Here is a 17,817-nt window from a genome sequence, read left to right as displayed (position 1 = left end):
CCTAATGGTTGAAGAACACTTGTTATCCTAATTACAGTACTGATTTGGTTGAAGGAACTTGTCAACCATATATAGATCTTGGCCAGGCACCATAAACAATGAATTTGGACCTGAATTGGAGGAGAAAGTTTAGATTTTGTAGTCTTTAGAACTCAACTCCCTGTCCTTAAAGCTACCTCTAAATGTATTCCTTCTCTCACTTTATTTTTTTCTTTATAGATGGATGCTCAATGATTAATTCAAAGGAGTCCTATAAACATAGGTTATTTTTACAAAGTATTTGACAGAGTCTCCATAATTATCTCTCTGCTATTCTTAGGGGAAAGTGAGCCAGAAAATAACTTATTTAGATTCAAAACTGATTAAATTGACTGTCCAAAGAGTCGTTATTGTCAGTTTCAACTTGGGAAGAAAATTCTAGTGAACTGCTTCAGAAATATGTCTGATTAACGTTTTTTGGCCTAGGTATATATCTGCCTTGATCTGATAGAAAATTTCAATCATCAGAATGACACAACTGACACTGGAGTCAGCTGGGAGTCTGAACCAAAGAGCCTAGATGAAGTACTACAGAGTTGTAATCAGAATGTTGATTCTCTTCCTTCCCTGACAGATTTTAGATCAGGTATTATTTTTGGGATTCCTTCAACTACAGAGTCACATTTTTATTCTTAATGAAACTTTGACTTTTTTTTTTTAAGATGTTGGGGAGGGACTTTGGTTTAATGTTTTGAGAAAGTGGGAGAAAAATATAAAAATAATTTCATTAAATCAGGAATTTTTACTTTTTTTGAACATTATTTTCCTTAATACAAAGTCTTATAATAGTCATCTTATTTTAACCTTAAAACAGTATTGTGAAGTGATTACTCTAGTAGATGTGACTTTATTGATTTTTTTTAAATTTAATTTTATTTAAGTTCCCTCCAGTGCTAGAGATCTAAGTCCTACCCACTAGGCTTGTTTGCTTTTTGTCCTTATCTCCTAAATTCCTCACAGAGAATCCAGCCAGGTATTACAGCCTTCCAGCTACTGATTTTTGATTATTGAAGAGGTGCTGCTGATCCTCTCATCTTCATCTAGGGAAGAATATAAATGGGATTCAAAGAGGAGAAAGGACCTCTATGATTGTAAAACATAGTCAGTGGGATTGGAAGCCAAATCTTTGTCCTTGAGTCTAGTACTCTAGCCACAGTAGCATATTAATAAAGAGGTAATATGTAAAAAATCTGTTTAGTTTGAGATTAGGTGGAGTTATTCTATTCAGTTAAATATCCTGAGGAAACAAAATTTGCTCAGAAATGGGTTAGTGTAAGATTTGGCATGTGATTTCCCCCCCCCCCAAACAATCACTATTCAGTGAATTACATGAAATATTTATTTTGCTATTAAATTTGTGACATTGGGAAAATCTTTGAAAGATACTATTAAAATTAAATTTTACAATAATGTAATGAAAGCATCTCTTGGAAACCCATTGAATTTCAATATTTCAAGGATATGTGATGTAATCTGTATGGATACTCTTTTCCCTGGTGCAGATCAATCTTTTGAGAAGCTGCCCCAAAATTAATCAGCTTGCAGGTATCCTGAAAGTTACTATTTCTGAGTATAGTTAAGATTGGTCCTTTTAAAGTGACATGTAGTTTTGTCCTGTTCTCAGAATTTTTCCATTTTGGTAGGACCCATTGAGTTTATGTTCTGCTTTAAGAACAGTGTCACACTAAGGTATCACAATCATGTTTTTTGATGGAACAGAAAGTATAACATAAATTTTGGTTTGTAAAACTTATCAGGAGGATGAAACTTAAAACAGCCAGCCCTTAGAACTCCATTCTCCTCCAGAGAAACTGCCCAGAGGATGGAACTAGTGGAAATAGATGTGTATCTTCCAGGTAGGGAAGGCAAGGAACTGCTGCTTTCTGTGATATTAGAGAAACAGAAAAGTGTAGGATGCATGGGAATAGGAAAGCTGCACTCACATAGTGCTCACCTGCCTCCCTTAAAATGAATGTTGTATGTTACCTGCTGTCATCATTATCATTTCTGTAAGTTTTTTGTTTTTTTGGGGTTTTTTGTTTTGTTTTGTTTTCTGAGCCTAAATATTCACTGTTCAAACTTTAAAGAGACCTTGGGAAAAGGACAGTTTATTTCTGAAAATGACAGAAGTCAATAACAATATAAAGAAATATAAGGGTCCTTCATATTTGTTAGGTAGTGAAAATGTTAGGTTTATATTATAATTTCCCTTTTTATTCTCTCTCCAGAAATGCCTTGTCTTGCAGAATATAATGATGGTTTATGGTACCGAGCAAAGATTCTTTCCATCAAAGAATTTGATCCCCTTGCTATCTTAGTACAATTTGTTGACTATGGATCAACTGAAAAATTGCCAACAAGCAGGTGAATTCAACATAATTACATTTAGCAGTGTTTTAAGGGCATTCTCTTTTTGCTTTTTGCTTTCTCTAAGAGTATCTGAGTTGTTCATGATTCTTTCTAATTTTTAAAAAAGCATTAAATCATTACATGCTATAGGTTTTAATGATTTTTCTATTTTAGACTGCGACAAATTCCTCTCCATCTTATGAAATATCCTGCCCGGGCTGTAAAAGTTCTTTTGGCTGGATTTAAACCTCCATTAAAAGATTCAGAAAAGACAAGAATTCCATATTGCCCTAAGTGGAGCATGGAAGCCATGTGGGCTATGATAGATTGTCTTCAAGGAAAACAACTTTATGCTTCCTCACTGGTAAACTTTTATTCTAATTAGCCAAAATAATTAAGACTTCAGAATTTTCCAAGGTTATTTGGTATCACTGAATTACAGAGGTGCTATATGTGAAAATATTAGATTAGGCTTTGACACAGGTGTCAAAATATGGGTTCTATGACTAGAACTATATTTAAATGTAACTGGGAAATGTTTAATAAAATAAATAAAAATACAACATAGGTCACTGGATCCCTTACCATTTGAAAAAGTATATTGATCTAAAGACTGATTTTAAGGTTTATTAGAGATCAAGTGACAGTCTTGTTCTAATTATCCAAATTTGGAATTAATATTTAAGTATTATTATTTGCATTAATTGTGAAATCTTAAGATTTCAATATCAGAAATTACAAATAAGAATAATCTCTTTGATTGTTTTTGTTAAAGTAAAGTAAAATAGTTTCCTTGAAGCCTAGAACCCATGAAAGGGAGAGATGAGTTTATTTTAAATCTATTATTTTTATATTCAGAGTAAGTTATGTGTTGCCACTATGTATATGACATTCTTTGGAGTATGGAATAGTCCTGTTAAGAACAGAGCTTCTCAAAGATAATTTATATCAAATAACTGGATATAAATGTATCTGAATTCAGTTATAAATGTATGTATGTAGTGTTCATCTATATGTATTTACACACACATGCACACAAGAAATTATCTCACAAGAATGCTGGCATCAGAATTGATTCTGTCCTAAAAGGCTTTGTGAGAGATATAAGAATTAATTTTAGCATTTAAATCGTGGAAATTGGTTGAATGGGTTAATAGGGCTGTTGTATACTTAGCAAACAGCTTAGGATAGAATAAAGAGGAAGGGATGAATTGGATGTACTTGTTTGACAAACTCTACTTTTGTTTTAGACCCAATCACCAGAATATATAGTGACTTTATATGAAGATGAACAATATCCAGTTCATATGTCATTGATAGAAATGGGACTTGCGGATTTGGATGAATGATGTAAGTGTATATAATGCTTTCTGACCTAACTAGGCACAACTTATGATTAATTATAGATATCAATGTCATATGTCATAATTTTCCCTTGTTGCCTCAGAAATGGCAAATAAACTTAGTGTGAAATTCCCCTAAAGAAAGCATGGTCCCATCTTCTCTTGAATACCTTTCTTATTTTCTCTTTACCTTTTGAAATGGAGCAGCACCAGTACCAAAGTGCCCATATCGCTAGATACCATTCTAAATTAATATTAATAGCCATTAGACAACCAGAAGCATGTGCCAGTAGTGTTCAGCAGCTATTTAGGGTAGTTTCTGTACCTCTGTGAGAATGTACTAGAACCTTTCTGATAATCATGTTGGAGAAATTTTTATTGATTGGACTAGATTATATATGTGTGTATATGTATGTACATGTGAAAATATATGTACATGTAAGTAATTGACTTGTCCAGTTCCATCTTTTTGTGTGTGAATTGAACATTAGAACAGGAATGAATATTAGCAGTCATCAAGTGGGAAATAGGTACAAAGATTAAAAGACTTAACTGTGGTCACATTAGTTTCAAATTTGAAGCTAGGGTTTCATTTTCATCTAGATTGTTTTGCAAATATGTTGCAAACAAATTGGGCAAGTCTAAGCACCTGAGAAATCAGTTTGGTATATAAACAAAATAAAGCTTATTGGGAGAGGTAAATTTTTGGATGTTTGTAATTCAGAAATGTTGGGCTGAATCATTTTGTACCATCTTTCCTTTGGAAGTTAACATGAATAATGTTCAGCCATTGAAAGTAAAAGCTAATTTCAATCAGGCTAATCCACAGAGTTTTATTAAAGTACTTAAAAAGAATCTTATGGGGTTTTTTTGCAATTAGTTGTATTAAAAAAATGTAGATCAAGAAACATCCAGAAATCTAGACTTTAAAATGTAGATGTACAATTATACCAGAACTTTTGTCTTTCAGGTATATTCTGTGTCATGCTGAACACATGTGGCAGCCCAGAAGAAAGATTTCAGTTCTATGTTTATAGAGTAGTTTAGGCTTATTTTTGTTTAGTTTTTCAACATGATTATTTTCATATACCAACCTCTGTGTTGGATTGTTAGGAATTCTTTTAAAAATTACCAAAGAATATACTTAATAAATGTTTGTTTTGAGTCTTTGTTTATAAACTTTTCCTGATTCATTCTCTTATTTTGCCATGTACATTGACATAAAATCTAGTTGGAAAAATTTCTTATCTTGTAATATGTTATTGTATAAATAAATGTAATGGTCAACAACTTTATAGAAGCTGTTTGACATAATCTTAGTTTATGTAAGTTAAGTCATACATAATATTTTGTCTGTAAGATGTTACACATACTGAATCAGAAAAATTAAAAATGACATGGATGTTTCATAAAAAAGATACAACTATTACCTCCTGGGGCAGATTAATCTATTTTAGGACTGCAATCGCTACTGTAATGTTTTTCCCCCATTTCGAACTGAAGTCAGTCTATTGGTTCTGTTTCTATTCTTCCTGGCTCTTCTTCTCTCTCCACCTCCTCCCCCAATAGCTAAATGATCATTCCTGCTCTTTAAAAAGGTTTTCAAACTCTTTAATTACTTTAATGCTACTATGACATAGTTTGGGCTCCCCTCATCATCAGATTGTCCTCTGTGTGTCATTCCCTCTTCTAAAATGGCTACCTGTGTTGCCATGCAGTTAATTAAATAAACAGGACAAAGACCAAGACCCTGAGATATTCTGCTAGAGCCAAGTTAGAATTCCTCTCACACACAGGTGTAAGTTATATATAGGTCATATAAACACTCTTTCCTGAAGGTTGTCAAAGGGCCAGCCTGCAAGCTAGAAGCGAGCCTGTCCTCTAACCCCTCGGCATCTTGTTCTTGGGCAGCTCTTCTTGGGCTGGCCATTTAGTTTCTTGGGCCTGACTTATCCTTTCTCTTTCTTTTAAAGTGGTTTCCCCAAAGTGTGGGGGCAAGGTAGAAATCTAGCATGCATTTGAGTGCCTGTTCTATGTAGAAGGCTGAAGTAGCAGTCCAAAGACAAAAAATCAAAGAGCCCCAGTTACAAGGAGCTTTGGAGGAAATAAATGAAGATTGCCAAGAGACCTGAGTTCAGATATCAGTTGCAAATCACAAACTTTCAGCCCTGGATTAACTGTAAAATCATTGTGATGAGAACTGTACTGTTATGAGAAAAGTGATTTTGTAAAAGTTTGAAGCAATGTAAAAAGAAGTTACCTTGGCACATATGCATGAGATTATTAATTACCACGTTTGACTCCTTATTACAGACTTTTAAGATACAAGGCAGCCTGGGACTCTGCTTTCCTTCCATTTACCTGGCCGCATAATCTTCAGACTATGAGAACATGTACCTAATCAAGCAAACCTCTTAGACTTGCTTCTGTGATTTTAAAAACTTGCTGGCATCAGTCCTATTCCCCATGCTTAATTACCCAGAGATTTGACTTCCACATAATTACTTCATCATATGTACTGTTACCATTGTATTTTAAAAGTTAGATTTTAAATTGAAATGAGTATTGGCAATATACTAACTCTACAGTTTTCATTTAGGGAAAAAAAGGTCAATTTTATCCTTTGCAAAAGCTATCAAATTTAAACTTTATTTTAGATATCTGAAAACATCAAAACTTTTCATTTTATATACTATGTACAGATTAACATTGCTATGGAATTTACAGAAATATACATCTTTTAAAAGAAATTTGTTGTCAAAGCACCACATATCACTTCATGATTAAGAAACAGTTTGCTACAACTTGGTGTCCATCAGAACATTTCCATCTTTATCTTTAATTCTTACTCGACCAGATATAAACTTTGTTTCTTGGTGGCCATTAGAGTATACAGTCTTAATGGTCCCATCTGGATATTCTCGTCTCTTGAACTGAGGAGTGTGAAGTTCTCTTTGGCCATTGTTAAATTCTATTATTTTGTTGCCATCTCTGTTTAAAAAAAAAAAAAAAAAAAAAAAAATCATGAATTTAGTTAACATTTCTCTTCCCATTATATAAAGGTGCCACTACCTCAAATGAGTATTAGCTCCCAATTTTTTCTCCATCTTTGTCTTCAGTAGATTGTTCCTCATACAGTCCCTCCTCACTCCCAACTCCCTCCATCCCTGTTCCTCATATGCAGTCAAAATTCAGTTCTCCCTTCCCTCTACAGATGTTGCATGCAATGAATTTCCTCATGTTTCAGGGTTCTAAGCTAATGTTATATAGCAACTTTTGCCTCTGTGCTTGATGCCCCGCTGAAATCCAGGCATGTTATAGTAAAAACTAAATGTTTTTACAGCCTTAAAACTGCTGTGTGCCCTTTATCTTCTGTACCTACTTAATAAATCTATTTTTTTTTTTTTTTTTTAAAACTGGAGGAAAAATATGACCCTTCCTTGTTTTGATTATCTTGGTCTAGACCTTCTAATCTTATGCTTTGATTACCATAAGCACATGGTCTTCATGACATCTCTGCAACTATCTAGTCCATAGCTACTACAAAACTTTTTAATAGTTCCTTTCTTTTATCTCATTAACACTAATGATGCTAGTTTTTAGGAAAGATTTGTGTGTATACTGATAGGGTAGCCTAAGTTAATTATTAGTACTCAGCTCTAAGCCTTCTCACATACATTCCTACCTAAGATCCAACTAAAATAATAATTTCAGAAAACATTCACTGACTTTATCATTTGTTCATGCATTATTTATATAGAATATTTGAATGCTAGAGTTTGATAAATATGTAGGTTAACCAGTGCTAAACTTATTAGTGTAAAGATGCTATCTATTTGCAGTATGTCTTAACTAATGACCTAATCAATATCTGACATTTAGAATACAGATCTGCAAGTTTGTTTTAATGAGAGTGAAATGACATAAGAAAATGCAGAATATAATTTTTAAAATACTATTAGATTTAAGCAAGCCTTACTGTTGTACTCGAACAATGGTACCATCTGGGAAAATGCTCTCTTCTCTCCCATCTTCAAATAAATTTTTAATAGACTGGTCAGGAAATGTAATTTCTTTTCTTCCATCTGGAAAATGCTTTTCTGGTTTAAAAATATAGTATATTGTATGACATGAACCTGAATTCTCATTTTGAATTGCTTTGGGGAGTATATAGGAGCAGAGAAGGAATTGCAAGAAAAATCCGTTTTTACCTATTTGTCCACTTGAGAAATGTAAAACTTCCAGTCCCTCTGGATAAGTGGTATGAGTGGTCTGAGTAGCTGCATAGTAGTAAATCTGTAAAGGAGAAAAACCACTATGATTTGCTCATTGTGTATGGGAGGTGTATGTATAAAACATATACACATATACAGATCTATACAAAGATAGAGAATGTGTGTGTGTGGCATAAAGGGGTAGAAAATATATATGGAAACATACCACTCTTCCATCTGGCATGACTTTTTTCACATCACCATTGAAAAAAGTAATAGTGGTAGTTTTTCCATCTGAACTCACTTCTTTCCGCGTTCCATTTGGAAACAAGATAACATGGCACCCACTTTTTAAAACCTTTTCAACCTAAAAAAAAAAAAAAAAATCAAAAAAAAATTACAAAATCTAAGTAGTATCTGCTCTGAAATTTTCATAATTTTTCCAATTGAAAGACCTAGAACTGGAAAGGACCTCAGAAATACTATCCAATTTTTTACTTTACAAACTAAAGTCCAAAGACTTGAGTAAAAGGCAAAACTATTATGTAAACTTAGCTCTTCTAATATTTAAAAATAAACCAACACTAAACCACAATGATTCAGACTTATTTCCTTTGTTCAGAACTATACAAAATTGTAATAAGTGGGCCCAAAAGGTATGAATTAATTTTCAATCACTAAAAGGTCTTAAATATTGTGTAGTCATCTGTTCAGGTACAGGTTGAACCAGATTACTTCAGAGGTTCCTTCTAATTCCAAGTGTCTATGGCTCACATTTCCCAAATCTTACTTCAGTGATCTGTGGTGTCTCTACTACCCCTGGAAGCCAGATTGGAATGAATTACTATTATCTATTTGCCTTGGGGTGCCTTGAATCCTGGAAAACTCATGGTATCTGAGGATGAGCACAGAAGGGATGTAGTTTGGTTCCCTAGCCATCATGCATTATAAATCGTTGCAATGTTTCTTGGATATGTGGTTTTTTATTTTCTATCTAGGACTACTATGTATGTTGGGCCATATCCCTTAATACTTTTTGAATAGGACTCCATAAGTAATACACAAGTATGAAAAGGAAACTATGACTTTTTTTAAACTATTCCTTCCTACTAGTGTTCTGTTTACCTTACCTTCTACTTATAGAAATAGTAAATCATCAAAATAAAATATGTATTCAAGATGTTTATTAGTATTTTTATTATTTTTATTAGTAAACTATATCATTATGATTTGAGGCTGCCACTTGTTTTGTCTAGAATACTTAGAGAACTGACTTTTTTCCTACATATTCCCCCACAACCTCTTAAGCACCTTATCTTAAAGTAAGAGGATGTTTTTCTTACTACATGAAAAACAATTTTTGTCCTTAAAATGTTAGTAGATAAGATTGAAATTTTCAAGGATGATTTTCAAAATGGTAGAAGTAGAATATTTATAGTTGAAGAAACCTCATGAACTGATGCAAAGTATCAGAACCAGAGAGAAAACATAATAATTTTAACAATATAAATGAAAACAAGCAAAACAATTTTTAAATGCAATGAAATTGTAACTACAAAACTTAAGACTACAGTAAGATTTGAAAAGGCACCTTTCCATTTTTTTATAACTTTGTAAGGGACTACGATTATAAAACACTATATTATATGTAACTTAAGATTTCCAACAGACTGGTTTGTTTATCTTAAAAGGAAAGGGGGAAATACTTATAGGTGAGGAAACTTCACATTTGATGAAGTGAACATCTAGCTATGAGTTTGCTTTTAATATAAACCTTTCAACTACTCTAGTTTGAAGACTTATTTTAGAATGTTTACATTCATAAGTTACACTCCCATTTTAAGTCTTAAGAGGCTTCAGTATTTTCTCCTATAACGTTGTTAGCTTTTCTAATGAACATTCTTTGTAAATTCTATGCAATCCACTACTGGGTCTATATCCCCCCAAAACATCCAAAAGCTCATAATTATGAACAAAAATATTCACAGCAGCTTTTTTTGTGGTGTCAAGTAACTGAAAATTAAGTGGATGCAAGTTGTATTATATGAATGTAATGGAATATTATGAGCAGCTAATTCACTATTGATCAGAGAAAATGCAAATTAAAACAACTCTGAGGTACCACTACACACTTCTCAGGCAAAGATGACAGGAAAAAGTAATGACAAAATGTTTTAGAGGGGATGTGTGGAAAACTAGGACACTGAATACATTGTTGGTGGACTTGTGAAGTAATCCAAACTTTCTGAGAGCAATGCCCAAAGAACTATAAAACTGTGCATACTCTTTGATCCAGCAGTGTTTCTACTGGACATATCCCAAAGAGATCTTAAAGGAGGGAAAGGAATGCACATATGCAAAAATGTTTGTGGCAGCCTTTTTTGTAGTGGCAAGAAATTGGAAACTGACTGCCTATCAATTGGAGAATGTCTGAATTATATATGAATGTTATGGAATACTATTATTCATTAAGAAACAATCAGCAGGATTTCAGAAAGGCCTGAAGAGATTTATATGAACTGATGCTGAGTGAAATGAGCAGAACCGGGACACATTGTCAGACAATGATTATGATCAAGTGGCTCTTTTCAGCAATGTAGTGATTCAAAGCAATTCTAATAAACTTGGATTGGAGAGAGCCATCCACATTCACAGAAAGAACTATGGAGACTGAATGTAGATCAAAACATAGTATTTTCACTTTGCTTTGTTCTTTTTTTGTGGGTTTTTCCCCTCATTTGACTTTTTTCTTGCACAACATGACAAATATGGAAAATAGATTGCTTGCCAGCTGGGGAAGGGGAAAAATTTGGAACACAAATGTATGTATCTGGAAAAATAAAATAGCCATTAAAAAAAATGAGGAAAGACTTAGATATCAGGAGAACACTGTATATAATAACAGCAAGATTGTGAGATCAACTGAAAAAACTCATCTCAACAATGCAGGATATCCAAGACAATTCCAATAAACTTGGGATGAAAAATGCTATCCACATTCAGAGAAAGAACTATGGGGACTGAAATGTGCATCAAAGCTTACATTGCTTTTCCCTCTTTTCCCTTTTTTTGTTTTCCCTTACAACATGACTAATATGGAAACATGTTTAAAATGACCGTATATAGCCTACATCAGATTGCTTGCTATCTTGGGGAAGAAAAAAGGGGAAAGAAAAGTTGAACTTAAAATCTTTACATGTACTACATGTAATGAGAAAAAATAAAATTTTAACGTGGAAAAAGCTATGCAATTTTCCCCATATCTGTTTTTCCCCCCATCATTTGTTTTGTCTTTCCCAGTTCTACATAGTAAATAGGATATAAAAATTTTCAGGTCATCCATCCAACTGCAAGACGAAAGCTTAAGAAGAAACCTTATTCACTTTGTCTTACCTGGATATATATAGGATATATATTGTCATCCCAAATACATGAAAGACTGGCTCTCTTTTAGGAAGTACTGTTGTAGTCCAAGATTTCATGCAGTCATTAATCTGTAAACAATATCTAGAAGACCTTACCAGCAAAAGGAAATCCTTCAAAATTTAAGTCTCTGCTGGTGTGTATCTGGCAAACGTGTTTTATGTTTTTCTGATATAGACAATCAGAAGATTAAATAATGTTCTTTAATTTTTAAAAAATAATGAATAGAATAGTTAACTTTTTGGAAAAAGATCTTTAAAGTTGGCATTTTTGCCCTATTAAACCAAAATTTTTTTTAAAAATCCACATATCAGAATTTCATTCATTTTGTAGTAGGTTACTTGTATGGTTCAAGATTTGTGGGATGGTTTGGAGTTGTGTGTTTTTGTTTTGATTTGTTTTTTTAAGCTTTTGCTATGTGCCACTATGTTAAGGACACAAAGGCAAAAACACAATCCCTGCCCTCAAGAAATTCATATTTTTCCTAAAGACAAAACAATAATTATGTACATACTGGACATACACAGTATAAATAGGTGATCTTAAGCAGGAAAGTAAGGAAAGGATGAGGAAAGGCCTTTCAGAGAATAAGACTTGATTTTTTTCATGCCTTCAGAAGAATCATCTTTATATATCTTGTGACTCGATTAATTTGTCATCTTCAGCATAGATCTCTATGAGTTTGTCTTTTTCTCCTCAGTGTTATTTCCACCTCTAGTTGTCAAAGTATGGTAATTTTCCCATACCTGATGGTGAAAAGAGCTCGTTATAAAAATCTTTGTAGCTTTTTTCCCCATCCTTCATCTATTCTAGTTTCATCCTTTGATGATTTTGTTTAGCAGTCTCTTGTCAAACTTTATTCTGCTTATTTTTACTGTATCTGGGATAGTGCTCAATCTTCCGATATCATCCTTAAGATCATACAAACAAAATAATATTCACTTCAATCTGCAAAGTAAGTCAACTGCTGATCAAAGCATCTGGGACTGATCTGGTATTGTTCTATTTATAGCAGTAAAACTTAAAAATTTTTGTCCTTACATTATCATTATTCATTATCCAAACATTGTTAAATTGAATTATTTCAATTGCATGGATATTTGTCCCCATTTCTATTCTTCTAGAATTAACATGATTAGTCAGTGGTCTGAGCTGTACACAACTGAATCAGCAATGAAAAAATCATTACTTGTTTGTTAAAATGACAATTTTATTTTTTGTGATATTTGGTGATTATGTTCATCACCCAGAGTTCTTCTCTTAAAGAAAGTGCTCATGAATTATCAGTATAGAACCTTATTTACTTTTTAATGAATTATCAGCATAGAACCTTATTTACTTTTTTCCTTAGTAGTTCCTTAGAACTACATTACTTTTCTTTAATTTCTTTTTTCCTGTCTGTTTCTCATCCTTTTCATTTTTATGTTGAAATCACAAAATATAATGATCAATTTGAGGCTCTTTGAGTTTTTGTAGAATTTGCAACACATACACCCCAATTTGTTTACAGTCTAGTCTTCTAATACTAGTAGTAAGCACTGCCAAACAAGATGATCAGATAGTTGAAATTATGTTCCTTGGGTGCAGGATAAAATCAGTGCCATCACTCTTAAGAAAAATCCAAAAGTCATTTTTTCTCTTCACTGCAACTTCTGTTTTATATAGTAAGACTGTCAAGATTCCAGTTCTCCCAATGCTTGCTTGTTAGTCTACAGAAAAGTATTTTCAGAACTAATGGGGGAAAAAAAAAAAAATCAAATGAAGGTAGCCTAGTTGTACCAGATTTAAAATTATATTATAAAGCAGTGGTCATCAAAACCATTTGGTATTGGCTAAGAAATAAGACTAGTTGATCAGTGGAATAGGTTAGGTTCAAAGAACAAAATAGTCAGAAAAGTATTTTTACATTGAAGAACACCAACTTCCAAGATCCCAGATATGGACTCTGTTTTCTCTGAATTCAGTGTCTGGCACATAGGGGGTGCTTAATAAATGCCTCTGACCTGTTTGCACACCATGAAGAAGCAGCAAAAGGGAGCTGCCCGGGACGGGAGGTTGTTTTGTGTTTCTATTGCAGAGTGCTAGGGCCAAAGAATATAAACAATGAGGCAACTTACTGGCAACACACAGCTACATACTTGGCTCAGTGAGTCTTGAGAAAGCAGACTGTTTGGACCATGCTCAAAGTTTTTCATGTGGCAGAACCTTCCATACTATGTACTTAGGTAGCATATCCTATTTTTAAGTCATATGAAAGGTGAGAGGAGAAAAAGACATCTTACATGGGTAGCATTAGTGATCAGAAGTTGAACTAAATGCATAAAAAATAAAGGAAAAGGAGGAGGAACCTTATATTAAGTGGTAAACTCCCTATATGGAAAGGTGAAAACAGGCTCTATGACTTCTTGTTAGAGTTATTATAGATACATAGTATAACTAGATCTAAGGTCCCCTTACTCGGAGATTGTTTTGTCACTCTTAAATTGCAATCATATTGTTTTACTATCACCAAGGCTCGTTTCAATTTTCATTAAGAGGAACTGAATAGGGAGAATAACAATTCTTCTTATAATAATATATATATATTAATAACTTAATTCTTTATTCTAAGAGATATTTTAATCTACTCTTGCTTTTTCCATTGCTGACAATTATAGCAATCTATTGAGGAGAGATGATGGAAGTAAATATTTGCTCTCTAATTTTCTTCAGATGGACCAGGATTCCAGACTTTTAATGAAATTATAATTTTCGTAATCTTACCTTCCCATCAGGATGATTGATTTCTCCATGAAGTTCTTCTTCTTGTACTTCAGAAGCAGGAACAGGGCATATTAGTGGCTCAAATTGTTCACTGGATATGAGCTTAAAAAAATAAAAATAAAAAGTAAGGCTTCATCTGAAATCTAAAAGGAATAAGCATATTATGCATGTGTGCACTGTGTACCAGATACTGCTGAGCACTTTACATGTATTCCATCTAGGATGCTACTGACATCTTCATTTTGCAACTGAGGAAAAAACTAAGACATTAAACAACTTGCCCAGAGCCACACAGATAGCATTTATGAAGCTAGATTTGAACTTGGGTCTTGCCAATTCCAAATCCCTGTACCACCTAGCTGCCATATCACATTAAATTATTACAGTTATACTAAGCACTCGTCCTCAACTGAGTTGGTTAACACATTAAAATTAACGAAGCTTACAATCAAATGAAACACATTAAGTTCTAAGTCCCAGATATATTTAATTGCCAAGGGCAGGAGTTTTAACATTTTTTATGTGTCATGGACTCAGCTCAAATATCTTCCCAGGAAATTTCTCAGTTATCCCAGTCACCAAAGCCTTCCTTTCTGCTCTATATTATAGGTAGGCATTTATTTAATGGTATCTTGCACATTAGGATATAAGCTCTGTTTAGGCAGGAATCGTTTTTTTATTTGTGCCTTACTTTGCCCCAGGGCTTAGCACAATACTTGAAACATATTAAGAACTCAAACTTACCCACTTATTCACTTATGACTAATTCACTTATGACTAATTTTACTTTCAAGACAGGTAGGGAAGGGAACTAATTCCAAAACCGACTAGTTTATATTACATGCATTAATTAAAATATTAAGATACTACAAAATTCACCTGTCCTTTATCTGAATTATTTAGATCATGAACTGGTGCTGACTTTGGTCTCCGAAGCAGATTTCCTGTTTTTATCAAAAAAGAAAAAAAAAAGTTACATTAAAAAATAAAGTTGGTAACAAAAAAAAAAAAAAATCTTTCAATTGAAATACTCAAGGAAACACTTATTTTTTAAATCTTAAAATTAACTTTTCTGTCATTGCTACATACTAACGTAAGCGTCTTTAAAACTCTAGTACTTAACACAGAATCATAAATTTAGAGCTGAAATGGATCTCAGAGATGACATTTAAGACCTTCATTTTAAGCTGAAGAAAGGCCCTGAGATGAATATCAATAAACTTATTTATTAGTACAAGTATGTGATGATAATTCATTTGTCAGAACATCAATTTACATCTAATTTAAAAACTGGCAAAAATCCTCTCAAAAATTACCTTTGTGTAGTAGAGAAGAAAAGTTGTTGGGATGATAGCTTATATAAAATTCATTAACAATCCATTAACTAAGGCTCTTTTTCAATACATTGAAGCAATAGATCTTTTACAACTTAGCTGTTAACACTATTCCCTACCTCTCTTGCAGTGTCATAGGATTCTCCCATGTTTTAAAAGAGGGAATATTTATTCCAGACTTAAAAACAGACTAACAAAAACTTGATATGGTTTCCATCATAAAAAAGTTAAGTTTTTATATACTATGCTAAAGTCAAGATCACTATAAGGGACTTCGGTGATCATTTAGTTCAAACCCTACCATTTTACAGATAAGAAATGAAAACTGAAGTAGTAAAAGAGCTTACCCAGAGTTATATCAGATCCAATATTCAAAACTTTGTCATCTTTCTCTAAATTAAGTGCTAATTTCCCCTACACCCTATATTTTTGTCTCCTCCCGTTTGACTAAACGTTCCAGAAGAGCAGGTATTATATATTTATCGTTTATATTCACCATTGCAGCTATTCTAGTGCATTGTACACACTCAGCAAGTTCTGAATAAATGTGTCTGTCCAATAAATGTTGCTTAATTCAATTCAAAGGTCCTTTTCAAGTTTTTAAGTGGAATATGAACTATTACAGTCAATCCATAACAAAGAGAACAAAAACAAGAACCAATTCTCCTGACTCCCAGACTGAGTCTACTTTGAGAAACAACCCAATTTGTGATTTATTTTCCATTTAGTTAACCAGTAAATGTAGGAAAGAGAAGATGGGTTATGTTTGGGAAAAAACAACAACAAAAACTAAGGAACATGAAAAGTTGATCACCTTTCAAACTTTCCCTTCTAGTCTAAATCCATATCAAAACAGAGCTAAACTCATTTACATATACATATTAGTACTCAGAACACTGTCAAAAAATATTAAAGAGAGTATTCTGGGAGAATGGTAGAGGGAGAAATTCCAAACTTTTCAGATTTCCCCCACAAACAAAACAAAGTAGCACCTCAGGGCAAATGTAGAGTAATAAAAACAAGTAAGAGTTGGGGCAGAACTGTAGTCCTCCTGGGACAATCAGAGAAAATCCAAAGAAAGATACCAGGATGAAGATTTGGTACATGTGAAGGACAAACACCTTTAGGCCAGTTCCACTGAAACAGCAATGGGGCAAGGCCTGTGGCTAGCCAGTCACTAATGTGGAGATAGTATGAGAAGGAAGGTGTCAGAGTCAGGGAAGCCAAAAAGGAATAGCAGCCCCAAGTGTGCTGCTGAAAAACTCAGTATTGGGGAGAAGGAACCAGCACACGCATAGTGCATGCAGAAACAGAGTAGCCACAGTGCCATGCTGCTGCTGGCTGTGAGTACATACAGAAGGGCAGAGTCCTTGATTTTGGGTTCCAGGCCAGATGGGAGAACTGAAGGAGGACCTGAGTCTGGAGACAGCATCCCTCACATCTTAGAACTAGAGATGATCACATTAACAATCTACTATATATTTAAAAAAAAAAAAAAAAAAAACAGGCAAAGAAGACAGAATTCAACTATAGAAATTTACCATGGGAATAGGGGAAGACCAGAGTTTACCTTCAAAGGATAGTGAAGCAAAAAAAGCCTCATCCCAAAAAATAATATTAAATGGTCACCTGCCCAAAATGAATTCATAGAACTCAAAAAAAGATTTTAAAAATCATATGAGACTGAGGAAAAACGGGGGTGGGGGGGAGGAAAATTCAAGAAAACTATAAGATTATGAAAAGAAAGTCAACCAACTAGAAAAGGAGATCCAGATTCTTAAGGAAGAAAATGGCACTTTGTAAACTAGAATCAGGCAAGGGAAAGCTAGCAAAATTACAAATGACTAAGAAATAATCAAAACATAAAGAATGACAAAATAAAAGAGAATGTGAAACATCTCATAAGAAAAACAATGGATTTGGAGAATAGATCAAGAAAACATATCTTACTACCTGAAAGCTTTTTAGATACCCCCTGCGCAATTTGAGTCTCATAAATCCTGTGAAGTAAAATTCTGTTCTTATCCTCTGCTTTACAAACAAGGAAATTAAGAAATTGGATGATCTATCCAGGGTGATGCAAGGGCAAGTCTGAAGCAAGAATTGAAGCTTCATTTTTCTGCCTAGATCTCTAGATGAAACAGATTCATCTACTTGTTTCTTTATGCTATAAAATCTTACAGAATCTCCAAGGTAGAACCATATAGTCCAACCTATCCATATCTGAAAAAGGTATTGTAACCTATCTAACAAGCAGCCACATAGCCTTTGCTTGAAGGCCTCCAGTGAGGGAGAAACTATTTTCTCCCAAGGAAGTCCATTCCATTTCTAAATAGCTCCAATTGTTAGAAA

At 33.5% G+C, this 17,817-nt stretch overlaps 2 protein-coding genes across 10 annotated transcripts in view; one reads left to right on the top strand and one right to left on the bottom strand.

Annotated features, from left to right (window-relative positions):
• Window positions 1–6,178, top strand: part of RNF17 (ring finger protein 17) — a 115,282-nt gene extending 109,104 nt beyond the window's left edge. For 5 of the 6 annotated variants that reach the window (XM_074303732.1, XM_074303733.1, XM_074303731.1 and 2 more), the window contains 5 exons: window positions 466–625; window positions 2,268–2,403; window positions 2,563–2,752; window positions 3,639–3,738; window positions 4,702–4,910. In XM_074303732.1, the coding sequence (XP_074159833.1) occupies window positions 466–625; window positions 2,268–2,403; window positions 2,563–2,752; window positions 3,639–3,737 (585 nt within the window). In that variant the 3' untranslated portion in view covers window position 3,738; window positions 4,702–4,910. Of the gene's footprint in view, window positions 1–465; window positions 626–2,267; window positions 2,404–2,562; window positions 2,753–3,638; window positions 3,739–4,701; window positions 4,911–6,044 lie in introns of those variants that run through there. The other variant, XM_074303729.1, reaches the window with a different exon arrangement.
• Window positions 6,179–6,345: 167 nt separating this feature from the next.
• CPAP (centrosome assembly and centriole elongation protein) overlaps window positions 6,346–17,817 on the bottom strand; it is a 38,730-nt gene continuing 27,258 nt past the window's right edge. For all 4 annotated transcript variants that reach the window (XM_074303734.1, XM_074303735.1, XM_074303736.1 and 1 more), the window contains 6 exons: window positions 15,011–15,075; window positions 14,132–14,233; window positions 8,172–8,312; window positions 7,943–8,027; window positions 7,711–7,831; window positions 6,346–6,722 (listed from right to left, as the gene is read on the bottom strand). In XM_074303734.1, coding sequence (XP_074159835.1) covers window positions 6,530–6,722; window positions 7,711–7,831; window positions 7,943–8,027; window positions 8,172–8,312; window positions 14,132–14,233; window positions 15,011–15,075 — 707 coding nt within the window. In that variant the 3' untranslated portion in view covers window positions 6,346–6,529. The remainder of the gene's footprint in view (window positions 6,723–7,710; window positions 7,832–7,942; window positions 8,028–8,171; window positions 8,313–14,131; window positions 14,234–15,010; window positions 15,076–17,817) is intronic.

This window comes from Sminthopsis crassicaudata, chromosome 3, assembly GCF_048593235.1.
Source record: "Sminthopsis crassicaudata isolate SCR6 chromosome 3, ASM4859323v1, whole genome shotgun sequence".
Taxonomy (NCBI): Eukaryota; Metazoa; Chordata; class Mammalia; order Dasyuromorphia; family Dasyuridae; genus Sminthopsis; species Sminthopsis crassicaudata.
The sequence above is the reverse complement of the archived record's forward strand: the minus strand, read 5'-3'. Positions and strand labels throughout refer to the sequence as shown.